Source organism: Limanda limanda, chromosome 6 (assembly GCF_963576545.1).
Source record: "Limanda limanda chromosome 6, fLimLim1.1, whole genome shotgun sequence".
In the NCBI taxonomy this organism is placed as follows: Eukaryota; Metazoa; Chordata; class Actinopteri; order Pleuronectiformes; family Pleuronectidae; genus Limanda; species Limanda limanda.
In genome coordinates, this window is record NC_083641.1 from 24,419,647 (window position 1) to 24,437,540 (window position 17,894).

The 17,894-nt window shown below is 44.5% G+C and overlaps 2 protein-coding genes across 2 annotated transcripts in view; one reads left to right on the top strand and one right to left on the bottom strand.

Moving 5' to 3' along the window:
• frem2b (FRAS1 related extracellular matrix 2b) overlaps window positions 1-4,477 on the top strand; it is a 60,747-nt gene extending 56,270 nt beyond the window's left edge. Inside the window, exons 17-24 of the mRNA XM_061072588.1 lie at window positions 1,146-1,338; window positions 1,428-1,532; window positions 1,755-1,882; window positions 1,967-2,101; window positions 2,686-2,812; window positions 3,145-3,332; window positions 3,420-3,566; window positions 3,971-4,477. Of these exons, the coding sequence (XP_060928571.1) occupies window positions 1,146-1,338; window positions 1,428-1,532; window positions 1,755-1,882; window positions 1,967-2,101; window positions 2,686-2,812; window positions 3,145-3,332; window positions 3,420-3,566; window positions 3,971-4,477 (1,530 nt within the window). The remainder of the gene's footprint in view (window positions 1-1,145; window positions 1,339-1,427; window positions 1,533-1,754; window positions 1,883-1,966; window positions 2,102-2,685; window positions 2,813-3,144; window positions 3,333-3,419; window positions 3,567-3,970) is intronic.
• Window positions 4,478-7,041: 2,564 nt separating this feature from the next.
• Window positions 7,042-16,902, bottom strand: LOC133003338 (tripartite motif-containing protein 3-like). The gene is made up of 13 exons (XM_061073043.1): window positions 16,774-16,902; window positions 14,884-15,056; window positions 13,842-14,082; window positions 13,486-13,637; window positions 13,214-13,394; window positions 12,381-13,110; window positions 11,563-11,666; window positions 11,304-11,471; window positions 11,049-11,217; window positions 10,136-10,195; window positions 9,825-9,895; window positions 9,124-9,264; window positions 7,042-9,028 (listed from the first exon to the last, which is right to left on the bottom strand). The coding sequence occupies exons 2-13, from the start codon at window positions 15,027-15,029 to the stop codon at window positions 8,876-8,878; spliced, it is 2,316 nt and encodes a 771-aa protein (XP_060929026.1). The 5' UTR covers window positions 15,030-15,056; window positions 16,774-16,902; the 3' UTR covers window positions 7,042-8,875.
• Between the last annotated feature and the right edge of the window lie 992 nt (window positions 16,903-17,894).

Genomic DNA, 17,894 nt, shown 5'->3' on the forward strand with positions numbered 1-17,894 from the left:
ATAAGCGTTCAACAGACAGACAGAGATTTCTGGATTTATTAGAAAGATAATCTGATATTTTCTAAAAGCATCAGACTACCAAGTGTCAAACACCCTAAAAAAAAAGCACATATTTAGCCATGATAGCTTTTCTTGTCCCTGTTGTTATCCCATTAAGGGGGAGAGTGTGTAACTGTCACCTCTTGGACAAGCTCGGTGTGGAGACTTCATTGCCATGGTTACCGCTGCACAGAGCTGGAGATGGTGAGGAGGTGCACAGCCTGAACCACAGGCACCGAGTCGGGATCTGTGAGACAGGAACATTGAAGGAAGACAAATCCTTTGCTGGTTGGGCGCTGATCTGTTCCTCTGACCTGAGTCATCATCGGCGGTATGGGGGGCTGGGGGGGGGGGGGTTCCAGGGTCCGTGTCACGGTGCAGAGCTTAGTTCCCAGCTTAACACGACCACGGGAAACTATTAAGGACCAGCAGGTTGTGTCAGAAGGCCACTCAGCTAATCATTTGCCTGAGCTCGCGGCGCCCGGAGAGGGGGGGTGGGGGGGGACGGGGGGGTGAGGGGGGGTGGCACGTCTCCACACGAACGCAGGACCAGTGCAGGCAGGCACCGCTCACAGGTCAGAGGAGAGTGCAGATACCAGAGAGGCAGCACTCCCTCCCCCCCCTTCCACCACTGTTTCTTTTCGAGGGGGGGGGGGTTCCAATTCAATAGAACCCGACACACGTACTTGTACTTGACACATTTGATTTGCAATCTTTAAATTGATTTAGGTTTGAAAAAGGTTTTAAAAAAAACTGGCACGACTTCCTCTGTGATTGTCGGAGCCCGTGAGGCCTTTAAGGGAAACGTTAAATCTTACAGCCACAGACCGGTAAGTGAACTTAATGATGCCGACTGGAAGTTAACATTCCAGACTTGAACTCCCGGTGAAGTGGGCTTTAAGTTCCCTAATGTATGTAGAGCACAGAGCATTCAATTTGTAATTAATGAAGCACTTTTCGGAACAGAACTCGGTTTTATTCGCTGGTAGTTGTGGTTTTATTAGAGTAGTGTTCCCTATGTCCGGATATATTATTATATGCACCTAATTCCGGGTTTTAATGGATCCTACTCTGTGATATATGATTTTGATTTTGTTTTACTGCAGGTGCTGAATCTGGTCCAGTCCTACGTGACCTTACGAGTCCCTCTCCATGTGTCCTACGTCTTCCACTCGCCCGTGGGAGCAGGTGGATGGCAGCACTTCGACTTGCAGTCAGAGCTCAGGCTCACATTCGTGTACGACACTGCCATCTTGTGGAGGGATGGGATCGGTAGCCCGCCAGAGGCTGAACTACAAGGCAAGATTTTTAACAGCAGCATAAAACGGAGGATTTGTTAATGTGTGTCACATTAAATGAACAACTGTGAATTTGTTAAATTTGTGCAGGTGCCCTCTACCCAACCAGCATGCGTATCAATGGCCACGGACGCCTGGTGGTCAACTTCCGCACTGAGGCTCGGTTCAGAGGCCTTTTTGTGTTTGGACATCCAGGTACTGATGATTATAGTACTTTTATTTTGTGTTTTATTAAAGTTAATATAAATATGTATACATTATCAATAGTGCAGGAGAGGAATCAATTCTATTCATTAGTTAAAATATGGTATTTTAAGGTATTTCTTATTATGTTGTTTTACAGTATTTATGCCTTTTTTCTATGAATATGTTGATTTTTCTGATACATATAATTCAATTGACGTATTTTTCCCTCAGCTTCACCTCTCACCTCCATGGTCATGTGTCCGGAGCACCCTGGTTTGACCTTTAACATCAGCCTCGTGAGGAATGAGCCGACCTACAACCAGCCCATCCAGCAGTGGACCTTCATCTCCGATTTTGCCGTGAGGAAACATTCAGTTTTTTTTTTTATTGAAGGTAAAATTGGTTTTGTTTTGTTTTTAACTCTCCATAATTTCCTCTCTCAGGTGCGTGACTACTCGGGCACGTACACAGTGAAGCTGGTTCCGTGTACATCCCCCCCCAGCCTGGAGTACACAATCCCTCCTGTGTGCAACCCCAGAGAACCTCTGACCTTCGACCTGGATATTCGCTTTCAGCAGGTGACTTCAACTCGTCCGAACTCGTCTAAAGATTGTTGGAGAAATTCTCTGCAATGGAGATTAACACAAACAAGTATACGGCCAACGCTGCTGTAAACAAAGTATGATTTTCAAAACACATGTAGGACACTGCTATCAAATCAAACACATTATTCCATTGCACTGATGGACATTATGAATTAAGCCGCATGTATGGATGTAGAGACTTATTTTACCTTTAGTCTCAACACCGTCTTTTAATTGTGTTGCATTTGAAAGGATTTATTGTTAATTATTCTTTGTGAAAGTTTAATGTTAAGTTATATTTCCTGCCTCTTCATCGAACTGAAAACAAGAGGTAGTGTCAATATTTTTATTTTCCTTAAGCGTCAAATTATCCAAAGTGATCTCCACACAGTTATAATATAATATTCAGACCTACTGTAGATGTTGTACACAGATCCCAGTGAAGTGTTGACTGGGATCAAACGCCCCTCTCTTCACCTTGTGTCCCAGACAGTTAACCTCGCTCGGCCTTGTGTCTGAATGATGATGATGACGATGATGATGATTTGTGTGTTTTTGTGTCGTCTCCGTGTTCGTAGGTGAGCGACCCCGTGGCCGCTGAGTTCAGTCTGAACACGCAGATGATCCTAATCTCCAAACGCTCGCTGTGGCTCTCCGACGGCTCCATGGGCTTCGGACAGGAGAGCGACACGGCCTTCTCACAGGGTAAAGCAACAACATACCAACTCCCTCAGATCCTCAAACCTGACTGCAACTCTACTGAGCCCAAAGAACAATCCCTGTTTGAAGAAGGTGTCTGTTGAGTTAGCAGAAATGTTCCCCATTATTTCCTGACTCACCAGGATAAAAAATGAAAGTAGAATGAGGTGTCATTTCCCAAAATAAGAGCCTGAGTTTTTGCTTTTCGCAACAAGATGTTGAAAATCTTTGAAAAGTCCTTGAAGCTGCTGTTCGAGTGAACATCGAAGCATAGTCGCTCTTCTTTATTTAGTTACTTGTGTTTCTCAGTGATGTGATCCGTGTCTCTCTCCCCTCAGGAGATACGGTTTACAGCCGAGTGATGGTGGATCCGGTGCAGAACTTGGGCGACTCCTTCATTTGTAACATAGAAAAAGTTTTCCTCTGCACCGGCGCTGATGGATACGTCCCCAAATACAACCCCACTAACTTTGAGTTTGGCTGTCTGGCCGACGCCCCGTCGATTCTCTACAGATTCAAGATCATTGTGAGTAACTGAAGTAAATATATCTCTCATTAAGCTGCATGTGCCGTGTGTCTATTCAAAGATTAATATTCTTCGCTGCAATTCCAGGACAAGGCCCAACCGGAGACTCAGGCTCGGTCATTTGGCAGCGTGGCTTTCAACGCCTTCCTGGCGGTGGACGACCCCGGCGCTTTGGCTCTGGTGAGGCAACCTGGGTCCGACGGTTTCAAAATGGATTCCACAGCTCTCTTCCAGGTCAGTTTACAGGTCACGTACAATAAACACATTCAATACACAACCAGGAACAGTCCACATTCTCACGTTTCACTAATCCTTCATGCATTCCATCACGGGTCACATGATGCTTAAGTATATGGTTTGTATATTTAAGTTTTTGCTGTGTGTGGCCACGTAACTCAGTCTGGCTTAAACTGGTGTAATGAAAACATACTGTAACTAGAAAGGTCCTCATCTCCGCCAAGGCCCAACTATCACTTTATGAAACCACATTTAAATGCCTTGGAGGATTGACCTCTTCTGTAGCCGTTCTACTCAAAACTCATCGAGGGGAAAAGGGGAACTGGTTTTCTTCAAATATTTGTACCGTAAAAATGACCTAAACCACTAATTTATGAAACAATATCTCTTGCTCCCCTCAGGTGTCTGCAGGACGAGAGTGGTTCATTCACACCATCTACACCGTTCGTTCCCGGGACAACGCTAACCGTGGCATAGGGAAGAGGAGTGTGGAGTACCATGTGATGAGCCAGCACACAGACCTGCTTCCGAAGGGTCAAGGACGCGTCAGGAGGTCGGCCAACGACTCGCCGGACGTGATCGAGGAGATCGGCGTGAGCAACAACCGGGGAACCAACATCCTGCACATCGCACTGGACCCCGGCGCCCAGCGGAGGACGAGCCCGGAGAGGGAGGTGTTCACCAAAGGGATCGTCCCCCGGGAGGTCAACCAGCGAGAGGACGGGGACGACGGACTCGTGCTGATCATCGGCGTCTTCGTGGGGCTGCTCCTCACGGTTCTCATCGTCATCGTGGTGGTGCTGCTCGCCCGGTCCAAGCGAGAGAAGAAGGAAGTCCCCAGGACCTCCAGCAGCGCCGAGCCCATGATGACGCACGGCCTCGGGGGGGGCGACAGCTCCGAGGTTTAACCGACACGCCAGCGGTGGAGAATCTTTTAGTTGACATGTTTATTTTTTTTTGCAAGTGCCTCACAGTTAGACAAAAATTTGAAGATTGTGTGAAGCAACACAAATTACAAGAGCTTTGATTCTATTCAGAAATCTACTTGAAATATCGACGGGATCACTTTCCTCACGGCCTCACGCTGGACTGGACCCGAACCCGGAGGCCGCCAGCGCCCGCCGCTGGTCCAAGGCACTTGTCAAGTCGTCATCGATCACTTATTGATTTGCTTTTGATGCCACTTGATCCAAAAAAAAAAATGTTTTTATGTTTCCAAAGGTGCTAACGGAAGACGCCTGTTGACTTGAATGGTTATTTGGTGTTTTGCCGAGTGGGTCAAGAGGAGCTGGAGGCTTTGTGGAGGGGGGGAGACTTGCTGCATTAGGACAACTGTCCGTCGGTCGCTTACACTGAACCCGCAGAGAAAGATTGGTCCTATAATTCAGTGCGTGCCTAAGGACTCACAGGATGTTAAAAGGTTTTCACGATGTGTTTTTGTTTTGTTCTCTGATCAGCACGACGTCCGACTCGAGTGGAAAGAATCATTGTTTTGTCATTTGATTGAATATTTGTTTTTCATCGTGCTCACATGTTTCTGCATGGATTTACTTTTAATTTTTTTTTGAAATTGTGAGATAAAAAAATGTTGATTTGAAAGCAATTGGGGAAAAAAGCATCTGACCTGCTGCATTTTCTACCACTTTACAGCCCAAATATTCACGATTATGATTTTAACACATGTGGCACTAAATTCAACAAGAGAAGATAATCAGTAGTTTTTGAGACAGCTGGTCTGCAATGTACAGTGAAGAATAGCAGTGGTTCCAGATCCTCTATTTCCAACAGGAATTACTTTCACTTCGAGGAAACGCTGGTGTGAACTCCAGTTGTTCCGCAGGATCATCAGAGGCTCTAAATCCCTCCAACAACAAGGCTACGTTCTCACTGTGCTGATATATTTCCTATATCGTCTATTAGCTTTCACTTAAAGGGAATGAAATGTTTTTTAACGCTCAAATCATCGTCCTCATTATGACAAGTTCCCTCCCGGGTTTATTAGTTTTAAATGTATTTATTTATTCTTCAATTCCACTTTGATTTAGTGCTGAAACAAATCTAAATATATACAATCGTCATGTTTTGGGGATTTAAATTTGAACCTGAAATCTCAGACTGTAGGATTTATACCAAACAGAAATACATTCTTGTTTCGTGTTTGCATTAAAACATTGTGCACACGAGACGAGACGTCACTCAAAGCTTTTCCACACATCAGTGTTTTTTCTGTTCCTCGTTCGTTTCAGATCCAGGCACCGGATTGCCATAAAATCTGATTACCTCACACTACTGAGACATGTTCCTATCACTACTTTATAAATGTAGCGTGTGTTTGCAATTTTATTTTTTACAAATTTAAACTTCTATGCAACCTGTGATATCACACCTTCATCAAATGTTTACTCCCAACAATGATTTATTGTTTTTTTCCTCAGTGCACGAGTTGCTTGCTCATTTAGGTTTAACACTGTATCAATGTACTGTGGTTTCTCTCCTGTTCTTTTCCCACTCTAATGCTTTTGAGTGCATTCTGAGCTTTTTATGCACATGTATGTATGTATATACGTATGTATTACATATAAATATACCATTTGGATGTTTTTTGGGAATGGTTATTGTTAAAGAAAATGCATACTGTATGTGCTGTAAGTATTTGTAACATAGACCAGAAGCACAACGTGGTCTGCAAATAAATAATTTTTCAAGAAAACTATTTGACTTTTTTCTTTTTCATCTCAGGGCGGCACGGGGGGTACAGTGGGAAGGATCCCAGTTCAAACAGGGGTCTTTCTCTCGGGAGTTTGCTTGTTTGTTGTTTGGATGGATTGATTTTAGTTTTAAGCAGCCACCAGGAATATCTATCTTTAAATCCACGTGAGCATCTTGTCTCCTTTTCTTTCACAATGCAATCTAAGTCTTTGGAGCTGTAAACTAATGTCAAAGTTCAAAGCTGTCGCAGGGACTTGAGCTTTTGAACTTCGATTATATTTTCATCACATGCATCCATCAACTTTCAGATCTTTGAATATCTATCTTTAAATCCACATGAGCATCTTGTCTCCTTTTCTTTCACAATGCAATCTATAAAGTCTTTGGACTTGTCTCTATATCTTATCCCTGTAGTTCACCGCCTCTAAACTAATGTCAAAGGTCAAAGCTGTCGCTGGGAGATTGATCTTAAGCATCTGTTCCATTATATTTTCAACACATGCATCCATCGCCATATTCAGATCTTTGAATATCTATCTTTAAATCCATGTGAGCATCAGTCAAACAAATACTTTCACACTTTAAGTCCCACAACCAGCTCTGGGATTTCTCTCCTTGTTTATTCTAGGGTGATTAAATCTAAACTTGCTCTCACTGACCCATTATGTGCACTTAACTCATCACCGCCTCATTACCCCCAGTTTACATCAGAAACACTTCCTGCGGCTGCAGGCGGATCACAGGCAATGAGAACAGGCACAACATCAGTAAACCATGTGCTTTTATTACCAGTGCATATTCATAAAGAAAACAATAATCGTTTGTAGTGGTGTGACACAAACAGCGCAGGTTAAAATGCTTCGGACACGTCTCTAAAAAGGTGGAACCCCTCGACTCTATAAAAGATGTCCGGGCTCCTGTTTGGCAACAAGTCAAACAACAGACCAGGCGCACGTGGAACAGCAGCTTCCTGGTGGAGTTAACTGGTGAAGGCAGGTCACATCCTGCTGGTGTTGGTGATTATATCAGACCAGGAAGCTGCCGTCCTTTCCTGCACCTGCTCTCTTCATCTTCATCAGGGTTTCGTTTGACATTACAGAGAATGAACACTGGGAGAAGCAGGAGCAGCAACACCTCTACTGGTACAAGGGTTTTCTCTACATGGCTTGATACAGTTCAGGCAGAAACTGGGATATAACAGCCGAATCCAGGATGAGGTTTCTGGTAAATATTGTCTTATAAATGAAACACTTTTGTCATGGTTTCCTATGTGCAAGCAAAACAAAACAAACAGAAAAGATGGTAAAACAGAATTCATGTTCCATTCCGATAGCTTCATAATCTCATGTTTTGCACAAGTCAGCAGTTTTCTCATAACGTGTCCATCAAAAAAATCTAAAAAATCTATGAAACCATTTTGTTTCTATTGTTTGTGTGTGATATGAATGGATTTCCTGAGATATGTGTTATTTCTGAAACCGGTTTGGAAAAAGGCTAAAAAATCAAATTGATTCTATGAAACCATTCTTGAAATCTTCAGCCATTCATCTGTAATTTTGGATGACATTCCAAATGAAAATAGAGAAAATGTGTCACTAGTTTTAGAAAACTGCTTCCCTATGTGCACAAACACAGATTCCTGCTGGATTGTGAATTCCCCTTTACAGTGAAAAGTGTGAAAAGAAAGCACACACCCGTTTAGAAAAATAATTTGTAAATGCTGAACTAGTGTATAAAATAAAATAAATTAGCTTTTTTTTGTCATTTTGTTTGTTTTTTTTCCCTTTGAAACAGACATTAACAAAAAAAAGGATTATTGTGCTGCTTACATTAGCAATAAATATGACACGTCTTTATTCAGCAAGTTCTGGGTATGTTTCGAAAGCACAATCTTTGTTTTTGTATTTTTAAACAGCTGCCGTACACACGTTTAAAATCCTAGAAAGTCCTTGACTGCTGCCCCCCAGTGAGCCAAAAGGCCCGTGTTTCAAATTCATAGCACATACCGAGTGATCTAATATACACAATATACATTTATGTATATACAGTACATACAGCAAATCAATGCACGGATGGTGGTGTGATTATGTCACGTGAGATGTCCCTAAAAGAGTATTATTTTTGTACATTTCATTGCTAAAGAAAGCGCAGCGCTGTTCACTTCACTGTAAGCATCTACGAGTGGATGAGAAAAGCAACGGATGGGTACACTGTGCTGTTGCCTAGGCGTCGAGATCAAAGAAAACTTCATGCATTTGGACGAGTTATGGCTCATAAATACTTCTACCTCCTACCGTGTCTGTGGAGTGAAGACGGGAGAAAGCTTCTGCTCTCTCACAAAACCAGTCCGTAGCTTCATGTCCACGACTCGTCCCAAAGACGCCACATCTCCCAACTTTAAGAAAACCAACCTCCACTACACGTCATTAAGATTAAAACTCAGGTTCAGACACGTAATTACATCCGGGAGTGGGGGGGGGGGAGATGGTCTGATGTGCACATCGAAAGGCTGCAGTGGGAAGGTCGTTGCACCCTGTGGATTACATTGGTTGTTGTCGTGTGTCAGTGCTTTGCAGTGGTGAGGACGGCTCAGGTCTCTACTGCAGGTAGCGGTAGACCTTGAAGCAGTGGTTCCCGGAGTCGGCCACGGCCACGTGACCGTCGGACGTGAGGGCCAGGCCCTGGGGGCCGTACAGGGGGTCCGCTGTGGTGTTGATGTAGGACAGGAAGGACCCTGAGCTGTCGAACACCTGCACAGAGGTGACAGGTCGGAGGAGTGAGGCATGTTCTTAACTAATGAATTGACTGTGTGTGTTTCGATGACATGTGTTTTTCTGAAACTAACCTGGATCCGACTGTTTCCCCAATCTGCAACGATGATGTTCCCGTTGGCGTCCACGGCCACGCCTGTCGGAGCGTTGAACTGTCCGTTCCCTTCTCCGTGGGAACCGAACTTAAACAGGAACTCCCCGTCTGCGTTGTACACCTGCAGGAGAAATCACACAGGAAACACTCTGCTGTCAGACGTAATGCAATATGTTGAGGAAAACAGGATACCCAGAATATAAAAAAATATATTTATGATAACACAGCTATTCAGTCTACTTACACTTTAATTCACATGATTGAAATGTCATAAATATATATCTCAGTTCAAGTCAGACAGTGTACGTGAGTGTTTAATAACATTTGGTACAATTGAATTTGGTAAATCTGTGTGTTTATTTAATTTAAAGAGTGATATTATTTTTATTGATTTATAATAGGTTGCATGGAAACACATGATTGTGGAAGAAAAATTATGAGAAGATAATTTATACCATTTAACACATTCACTACTTCATTGAATTAGGTGGGATTTATTTAATTTTTTTAGATAAAAAGTGGGAAATACTGAGCAAAGAAACAGGGGGAGATGTTTTCCGCAGATTAAATTAATTCTAAATGTAAAATTAAATGACTTTTTTTATGATTTCCCTATAAGCTGTTTATTCACAATACTTCCAACACAGAAAGTTCACAGACACTTGAGACAAACTCACGTACCTTAACTGAATGGTTGTGGAAGTCTGTTACCACGATTTCATTCTTGTTATTTACGGCCACAAAGTGAGGACCTGCAAAACAGCAGAGGAAACAGGAGAAGGAAAAAGGAAAGATGCGTCAGCGGCTGCTTTACAACACACGAGAGGAAGTCCCTGACTATTTTTGGACACTGAAACCACAGAGAACACAAAAGACACTCAGAGTTGACGTGGGACACAACGTGGGACACGACAGAGCTGAAGCATCGACATGGAAAAAGAACACAGAGATTTGTTTGCTCAGTTCACACTCACGGGGAATTCATTACTTACTGAAAACTGGGCCAGATTTACTAATCTTTTGCTCCAGTGCAATGTTTGCACCACTTTTTTCTGAAGGGAAAGAAAAGGTCCAGGTGAGAAGTGAAAAATCTGACAGAACGAGTGAGTTTCAGCAGAAATAGACTGTCGCCTGGGCAACGACTGAGGCAAATTCACTGCAAGATTCCAGTAATACATGCAAGCAGTTAATTAGAATGAATTAGAAACAGTTATTTATGTTATTGACAGTTATTTATTCTCACCCTAAATCTGAGTGAGAGGGAAAGGTTCGTGGACAACCGGGAAATTTCAAGCATAGTTTATAATTTTCACTCTGGCTTGTACTGAGAGGATTAGGTGTTTGTGTTCAAGATTTTAATGCAACAATAATTAATAATTGTGCTTTGATACCCATAATCACAGGCAGTAAATAAAGATGGACGACATGACAGCTCCCAAAAATTAAGCCAAAATATATCAATATCCCCCTGGTGGCTGGCTGCAGTATAAAGGTATAAAACTGACCCCCTTGGTTTGTTTGTTCTTGGATTCTATCAAAAAGTGGGAGTGAGACTTCATGATTGACAGGTGAGACCGACTCCTGATTGGTCGAGAGCGTTTATCTGCGGAGATGCGTCCATCTTTATTAACAATCTTTGTGCATAATGGAAGAGAGCAGCTATACATGCTAACATTAATTAGCACTTCAGATAAAGGGAAACATGGCGGTCATTAAATAAATATAATATTTTTACAAATGAACTTGAACATTCCTGTAAAGAAACATAATTAAAATCTGTAAATCTGTCCCAACATTCCGCCCTGAAACACAAAGCATCATGGGATGTTTGCATCTTTTCCTATAAGAGAAATTAATCCTGAAACGATCATACTTTAGGGAACTTGTAGTTTCAGCACACGATACCTGCAAAGTGTCGGTCTGACGTTCCTCTGGCTCCGAACTTGGTGACCAGCTTCCCGTTGGCTTGGAAGATGAAGACGCAGCAGGCTTTGTTATCTACGGTGATGATGTGGCCGTTCTTATCCACGGCGACGCCTTTCGGTCCCATCAGCCTCCCGGCGCCGATCTTGCTCTGCGACAGTCGGAGGGACACTTTGGTTATTCGGTGAATCTCTGTAAGGAACGTAGTGTTTGGTCCTCGTGGCTGTTACCGCTCACCTTGAATTTGCCGTCCGAGGAGAAGATGCTAATCCACCTGTTGTCGTAGTCGGCCACGATGATGTCACCGTTCACGTCCACCGTGACCCCCGTGGGGCGCTGCAGCTGGCCCGGGGAACGGCCCCGGACCCCGAACCGCATCTTAAACTGCCCGTCGTTTGAGAAGACCTGGAAAATAAAAAAAAGGGAAAATACAAATCAACTCACAGCCTAAACCAAGATATTTATATTACAGATCCAGAGAATACTGATCACCAACCTGTATGCACTGGTTGTTGCTGTCGGCCACCACAATCCGACCGTTACTGGAGGTGGAGATGCCTTGTAGGTTAGTGAATTCAGCTTTATCCCGACCTCTTGTTCCTGTCGTATAAACAAGAGATGCATGAATACGTCTGTACTTCACTTAAATATATATCCTTACACTCATAGTATATTATATTATCTATTGTATAGTCAAATACTTATATTTATACCTCTACTATACATCATATCATATATCATACTTTTTGTATATTCTTTGTATATATATAAGTCTATATACACATATTTATACATGTGTACATATTATTATTATTATGATTATATTTACTATTATTATTACTATATACTGCTATTATATTGGTATAATAACTATTATATATAAATATATATTATGTTATATTATATACTATTTATACTGTACTATTTTTATATACTGTCTAACAATAACATTACCATCATATCATCAGTACTATTACCATCATCTTGCCACTGCACCTTATCTACCTATTTATCTTGTGTTTCTGTTTTTATTCTTTCTACCTCAATATTTTTTTCTTTTGTATTGTATTTTATTGTATTCAAATATACCGGCTGCTATGACGACTTAATATCCCTTCGGGGATGAATAAAGTAATCTATCTATCTATCTATCTGTCTAGAATATTTTCATTTGTTCCGTCAGTGTGAACAAACCATAGAAAACAGAGGGAACTAATTTGTGTGAAGTCTAAAGCTGAATTCTCTGCATCATAAGGTCATAAAAATGTAATAAAAAACTTAACATAAATAAGAAGTATCCAGTTCTCCACCCACCGACTCTGTAGATCAGCTCGTCCTCGATGGGGTTTTCCTTCTTCTTGGTGGTGCTGTACATGCTGGAGGGCCGGCGCACGGCCTTCTGTCGGACGTGACCCCCCCCTCCGCTCGGGGACTTCACTCTCCTCTTCACGTCCTCCGGCGACTGCAGGACGTCGGAGGGTTTGACGGCCCGCAGGCGGTACGGCCCCCCCCTCACCGGCTGCTCATACAGCAGCAGGGAGAAGGTGTACTCTCCCTCCGTGCGGATGGTGTATCCGACCTCGTAGGTGCCGTTTTTGTTGTCCGCCACCTCCGCCTCGGTGCAGGCTCCGTCCGCGGAGATGATCTCTGCCCTGAGAGCGGCGTTCCCAGTTTTCACCAGTTCCCCGTCCTTGTCCTTAGTGGTGACCGTGACGGTGGTGTGCTGGCCGACCAGCGCGTGTCTCAGGCCTTCACCGGTGGCGACGCTGGTGTGGCCGACGGCTCCCGTCGTGATCAGGACTCCCAGGTTCTGGATGGAGCGCCTCAGCCCGTCCGTCTCCACCTGGCACTCGAGGTGTCCGTTCTCGTGAGGCTGCTCGGGGAAGGTGTGCCGGGCCAGGGCGCTGACCCGCTCGCCCATCTGCTTCTGGACCAGCAGCACCTCGGTGGCCGTGCCGTGGCTCAGCGCCTGCTCCGTGAAGTTGCAGCTGCTCTGGATGTTTTCTTTGCCCTGAAGCAGAGAGGTCAGCTGCACCTGAAGCACCTGCGATCGACCAGAGAGACAAGAAGCAGACAGTCAGAGCTGCTTCTGCTACAACACAGCACATTCTCACTCTCTACGATTAAACCTCAGAAACGTGTCAGACCTTCTGCTTGGTGCTGCAGATGTTCTCCACCTCAGTGACCAGGGCCGTCTTGCGTTGGTGTAACGCCTTCTCCAGCTCCTCGAACGTGTTGCTGATATCAGTCACGGCGTCATTTTTCCTGTCTGAAAGCTGCTTGGAGATTTCATTCACCAGCTCAATGGCAGCCGTCAACTGAGGTAGTCTGCCAAGATAAATAAATAAATAAAAATATCAAATTAGCATTATTTATTCACAGCACAATGACAAACATCCGGTGATGGAGGACATTGTACCTGTTGCGCACGGTGTCCAGCTGGTTGCTGAGGGCGGACTTGTGTTGCTCCAGCACGTCCCTCAGAGGAACCGTCACATGTTCCCTGTGTTCTCCCTCCGTGCACTCCAGACACATGGCCGTCTCACACGACTCGCAGTAAAACTCCATCACCTGCAGAGGGCGCAGTGGAGCAAGAGACAAGTCAACATTCCCAGTTCTGTAGGTACACCCGTTTGAAAATGTTAACAAATATGAGAACCGAGTATTTTAATATGAGATTTTAAAAGAACAAAGTATTTTTAATGAACTCTGGGGTTAATTTGGTGATTTTCATTGACAGTATAACACGCTCCGTCCTTCAGATTTTCGACTGACCTTGCCCTCGTGGTTGGGACAGGAGAGGGGCTGACAGGCCGTGGCTGCACTGGCCGACTCCAGCACGCTGCAGGCCTCGGGCTGGCTGCACTCGGGGTCTCGCTGCAGCACCTCCATCAGGTTGGTGATGAAGAAGTTGTTCTGCAGGGCCGCCACGCCCTTCTCCGGCAGGATGGAGGTCTGTCTGCACACTGGGCACGACAGCGTCAGAGACTGGGGGGGGATGTAGTTCTGTAGACATCTGCACAGAGAGGAGACGTGGAAAGAAATTATTAAGGTCCAGGTTCAACGTGGTGCAAAAACTACTTAAGAAAGTAATAGTAATCATAAACTATTTATATAGCTCTTTTTATAAAACTATTTTACAAAGTGCTTGCAGCAAAGCAAGAAAATATATAAGATATAAAAATCATCAGGATGCAACGCAACAAGGAGGTAATTTGGTCGGAAAACAAGGTAGTCTTTCAAATTAAATGAATAAATATAGAGCTGCGTCACATGAAAACTTAAACACATAAAAACAGAAGTGTAACAATAAAAAATAAATGAAAAATACAAATTTAAGGAAATGGTGAAAAGAAAACGATAAACACAAAGTAAAAAAACACGACATCTCAAGAAAGCAAGTCTATAAAAATGGGTTTTAAAAGTGATTTTAAAGAATTGACTGATATCTCTGGTCTTGAGTGTTTTCACAGGGCACAACTGAGAATCTAATTATTTAAATAGCTGCAAAGCGACCCTGTGGAAATCAACATTGGCTGCCAACACTTTTGTGCCTTTAGGAATGTTGTCTGCTTTCCTGCGGCCTGGTCAGAGTGGCTGGTGCCTGACATCATGCAGAAGTGTGTGAGTGGGATGATACTGGCTCATTACACACTGTCCAACTCCTTCAGACGTTCCGTTAGTGCATCCTGGTTAGAGAACTTCCTGCGAAACACTATTTATGTTCTTTTCTATTTGCTCAGCTTCTACCTGAACCACACAATGAGTGAAAAGCACTGAGCAAACAAAAGCTTGAGTGACCGATGCCGGGACTTACTTCTCGCAGAAGGTGTGCAGGCAGGGCAGCACCTTGGGGTTGTGGTAATGATCCAAACAGATGCTGCAGACCAGGAACTGCTTGTCTATCTGCCGGACCACTGGGCTGACGCTGCCGGTCTCACGCTTCGCCATGGTGACTGACATTCAGAGGCGGCACGGGGACCACTTACCCTGCGCACACACAGCGTGGAGGGAAACAGGACAAAGGTCAAGAAAAGCCTCGAGGAAACGTTCGAACAGGGTGAGGAGGGCGTGTTCGTTTACCCTCAGCATGAGCACCGGGAAGGAATGAGTCATAAAGCTGTTAATGTGATCCAAGGCCTGCGTCTATCTGCTGGCGTTTTTATGCTTATGAAACTGTGTCTGCAGGATGGAGCCATTTTCTTTTTCCTGCAAACATCCGAATAGCCAGAGGTTGTTTGACTCTTTAAAAAGGGAAAATCCTAATCGAGGTGATGAAGTGTAAGAAACATTAACACATGTAATTAACACCACAGGGCAGAGCTCTCAGCCAAGACAACTATGCAGCATCAGAGCCAACATGTCTGAGTTTACAGAGTTAAAGGTTCAGTGTATGTTGTATTTGGCGTGCTCCGAATAATGAGTCTTGATTCCGTCCCGACAGCGATTCTGCCGCACGGTGAAAATACTGTTACATGAAACTGTATCACTGGGTCAAGCGCAGATTATCTGTGCGTGCCACTGGCAGGTTGTACATCTGTTATTTTGTAAATAAGCAAACAAAAGGATTACATGGAAAAACACACAGCTGTCACACACACAAATAGCACTTTAATGTGGTCAATCAACGATGCTAAGAGAAGAGCACCGATCTGCATTTCATGCAACAGCAACGTTTCAGGTATTGATCTGTTGTGACCGTTGTCTTCCACCTTTTAAAAACAGATTTGTCAGGAATCAAAGTCAAAAGGTGGATCATCAGCCATTCTTACAATCAGGTCACTTTCAGATTTATTTAGGCGCAGGACCCATAATTTCTCTGTTTTATTCTATCATCAGATAGTTTTTAACCTGTATTTGTGAGTTCATTTTAGATGCTGTTCTTGTTGACACTATCCATGTCCTCACTGCTGCACTCTTCCTCTTGAACAGAAGCTCTACTTCCACTTTTCTAGATTTCATTGGCAACTGACAGAGTTCAGAGAGGAAGGACTTGTGTGACAGTTCAAGCAGTGAGGTCATCGATGACAGTACAAGCACTTACATGTTGAATTACTGTAAAAACTCAAACTTCTGCCAAGGGCCAACAGTTCCCTTGAATTCAATCAAGCTGCAACACATTACACACACACTCATTGACATCACTTCCCAGAATATGACTGATTTTGTTCATCAAGATCCATATATTAAAAAAGTGAACATGTTGAAGAACGCCCTTTCCTCTTCTGCTCTGACCAACAACACATCCTTCCAGCAGGTTTTAAGGAAATCCATTCAGTTGTTTATGTGTAAACAAAACCTCCTCGGTGGAGGAAATGAATGAATGAGCAGCTTATTCCGTATTTCAAACAAATGGTTAATACATCTAATAATAAATGTACATCCCTAAAAACTGACTGAGGTGTTTTGCTCTGTAAAAGCTGCGGATGTCACTTGGAGACTTGTCACTACACTGGAACTTAACACTACACCAGTAACAGCCGAACCATAAAACATCATTGTTCAGTTTCTAATGAAATATTAAAGTTCTGAGGGAGGATTCAAGAAAATAAAAGCTCCATCATAATAACGTGAATATCGACAGAACACCCAGTTTACGCACTTTATATGTCATAATGTTTCATGGCTCCAAAACTTCCAGTTAATCGTCTAGATCCAGATATTCCTAAGAAAACAAACCTTTTCTAAGTAAGTAGCATTGACTCACCCATCCCCTCTCCCTGCGTCACAGCCCTATGACTCTACACCTCTTCAGCCTCATCCCCTGTTCCACTGATCCATCCACTTGTAACGTCTTGTTTGAGGCTGCGTCTAAACAACTGCTCCCTCATCTGACCTGGGACGGTCCCTGGTGAGTCACCTCTCTCACCAGGAGACACACAGAGCTCGTCCCCTCTCTGACGTCCTGATCCGAGAGACGTCCTCCTGGGCCCCTTCTCTTTGAGACGCAAGGGGAGGAAACAGGAAGCTCTGAGACGCCACTCCCCGAAAATTCCTCCTTCCCTTGACTCCCAGCAGGCTGAGTTCATGCACACCCACCTGTCTGTCTCTCTGTGTCTGTCTGTCTGTCTGTCTGTCTCTCTGTCTATGGGGACGGGGAGGATGAGGGTAGGGGGGGGGACTTACATTGATGTGGACGGCCTGTCTCACATGAGCTAGCAGGCCTCAGAGGCAGCTGTCCCTCCCTGCAGCACAGAGCTGGAACAATGGCATTCCAGTCGCTCTCACAGCCCACCACCCCACACGTCTTCTCCCCTCTGTCCTCTCCTCCTTCCTCTCTCTCTCTCTGTATCTCTCTCTCTCTCTCTCTCTCTCTCCTAGCCACATAAGATGCATCCACGGGATCAGCAGACCTGATTTCAGCCTCAATCGTCTTGCAGATGGGGATTTTCTCAGGCAGCCGGGCCTCATTGTGTCCACTTGCCAAGTGATTACTGACTAAGGCGCTGTGCAGTCTTGGAGGCCTTTCACTGTACACACAGCCCGACCCCCCCCCCACCCCCCTCCCTTCAGGGGCCGTCCTCCCCTTCACATGGACACTGAAGTGCAGCAGCTGAGCAGTGACATCAGGAGGAAGCTCGAGGAGCCAAAGCCCCTCAGGCTCCTCCCCTCGCTCGGCTAGCTCGCCACTGCCTCTACGGCTGCGGCAGCACCCACTCGCCCTCCCCACCACCACCACCACCACCACCACCTCCTCCTCTTCCTCCTCCTCCTCCTCCACTTCCCTTGCTCCCTGCCGGCCCCGTTCCCTCCCCGGTTCCTCCCACTCGCCTCACCACAGAAGAGAGGATCTTGCTTTAAAAGCTCGCTGACTTGCAGCTCTTGCTT

Excerpts from the sequence above, each read along its gene's own strand:
- LOC133003338 (XM_061073043.1), bottom strand. The coding sequence starts at position 15,029 with ATGTCAGTCACCATGGCGAAGCGTGAGACCGGCAGCGTCAGCCCAGTG. Across the intron at positions 13,638-13,841 it reads GTCCCAACCACGAGGGCAAG|GTGATGGAGTTTTACTGCGA; the intron begins GTCAGTCGAAAA and ends CGCCCTCTGCAG. Across the intron at positions 11,472-11,562 it reads GCAACAACCAGTGCATACAG|GTCTTCTCAAACGACGGGCA; the intron begins GTTGGTGATCAG and ends TTTATTTTCCAG.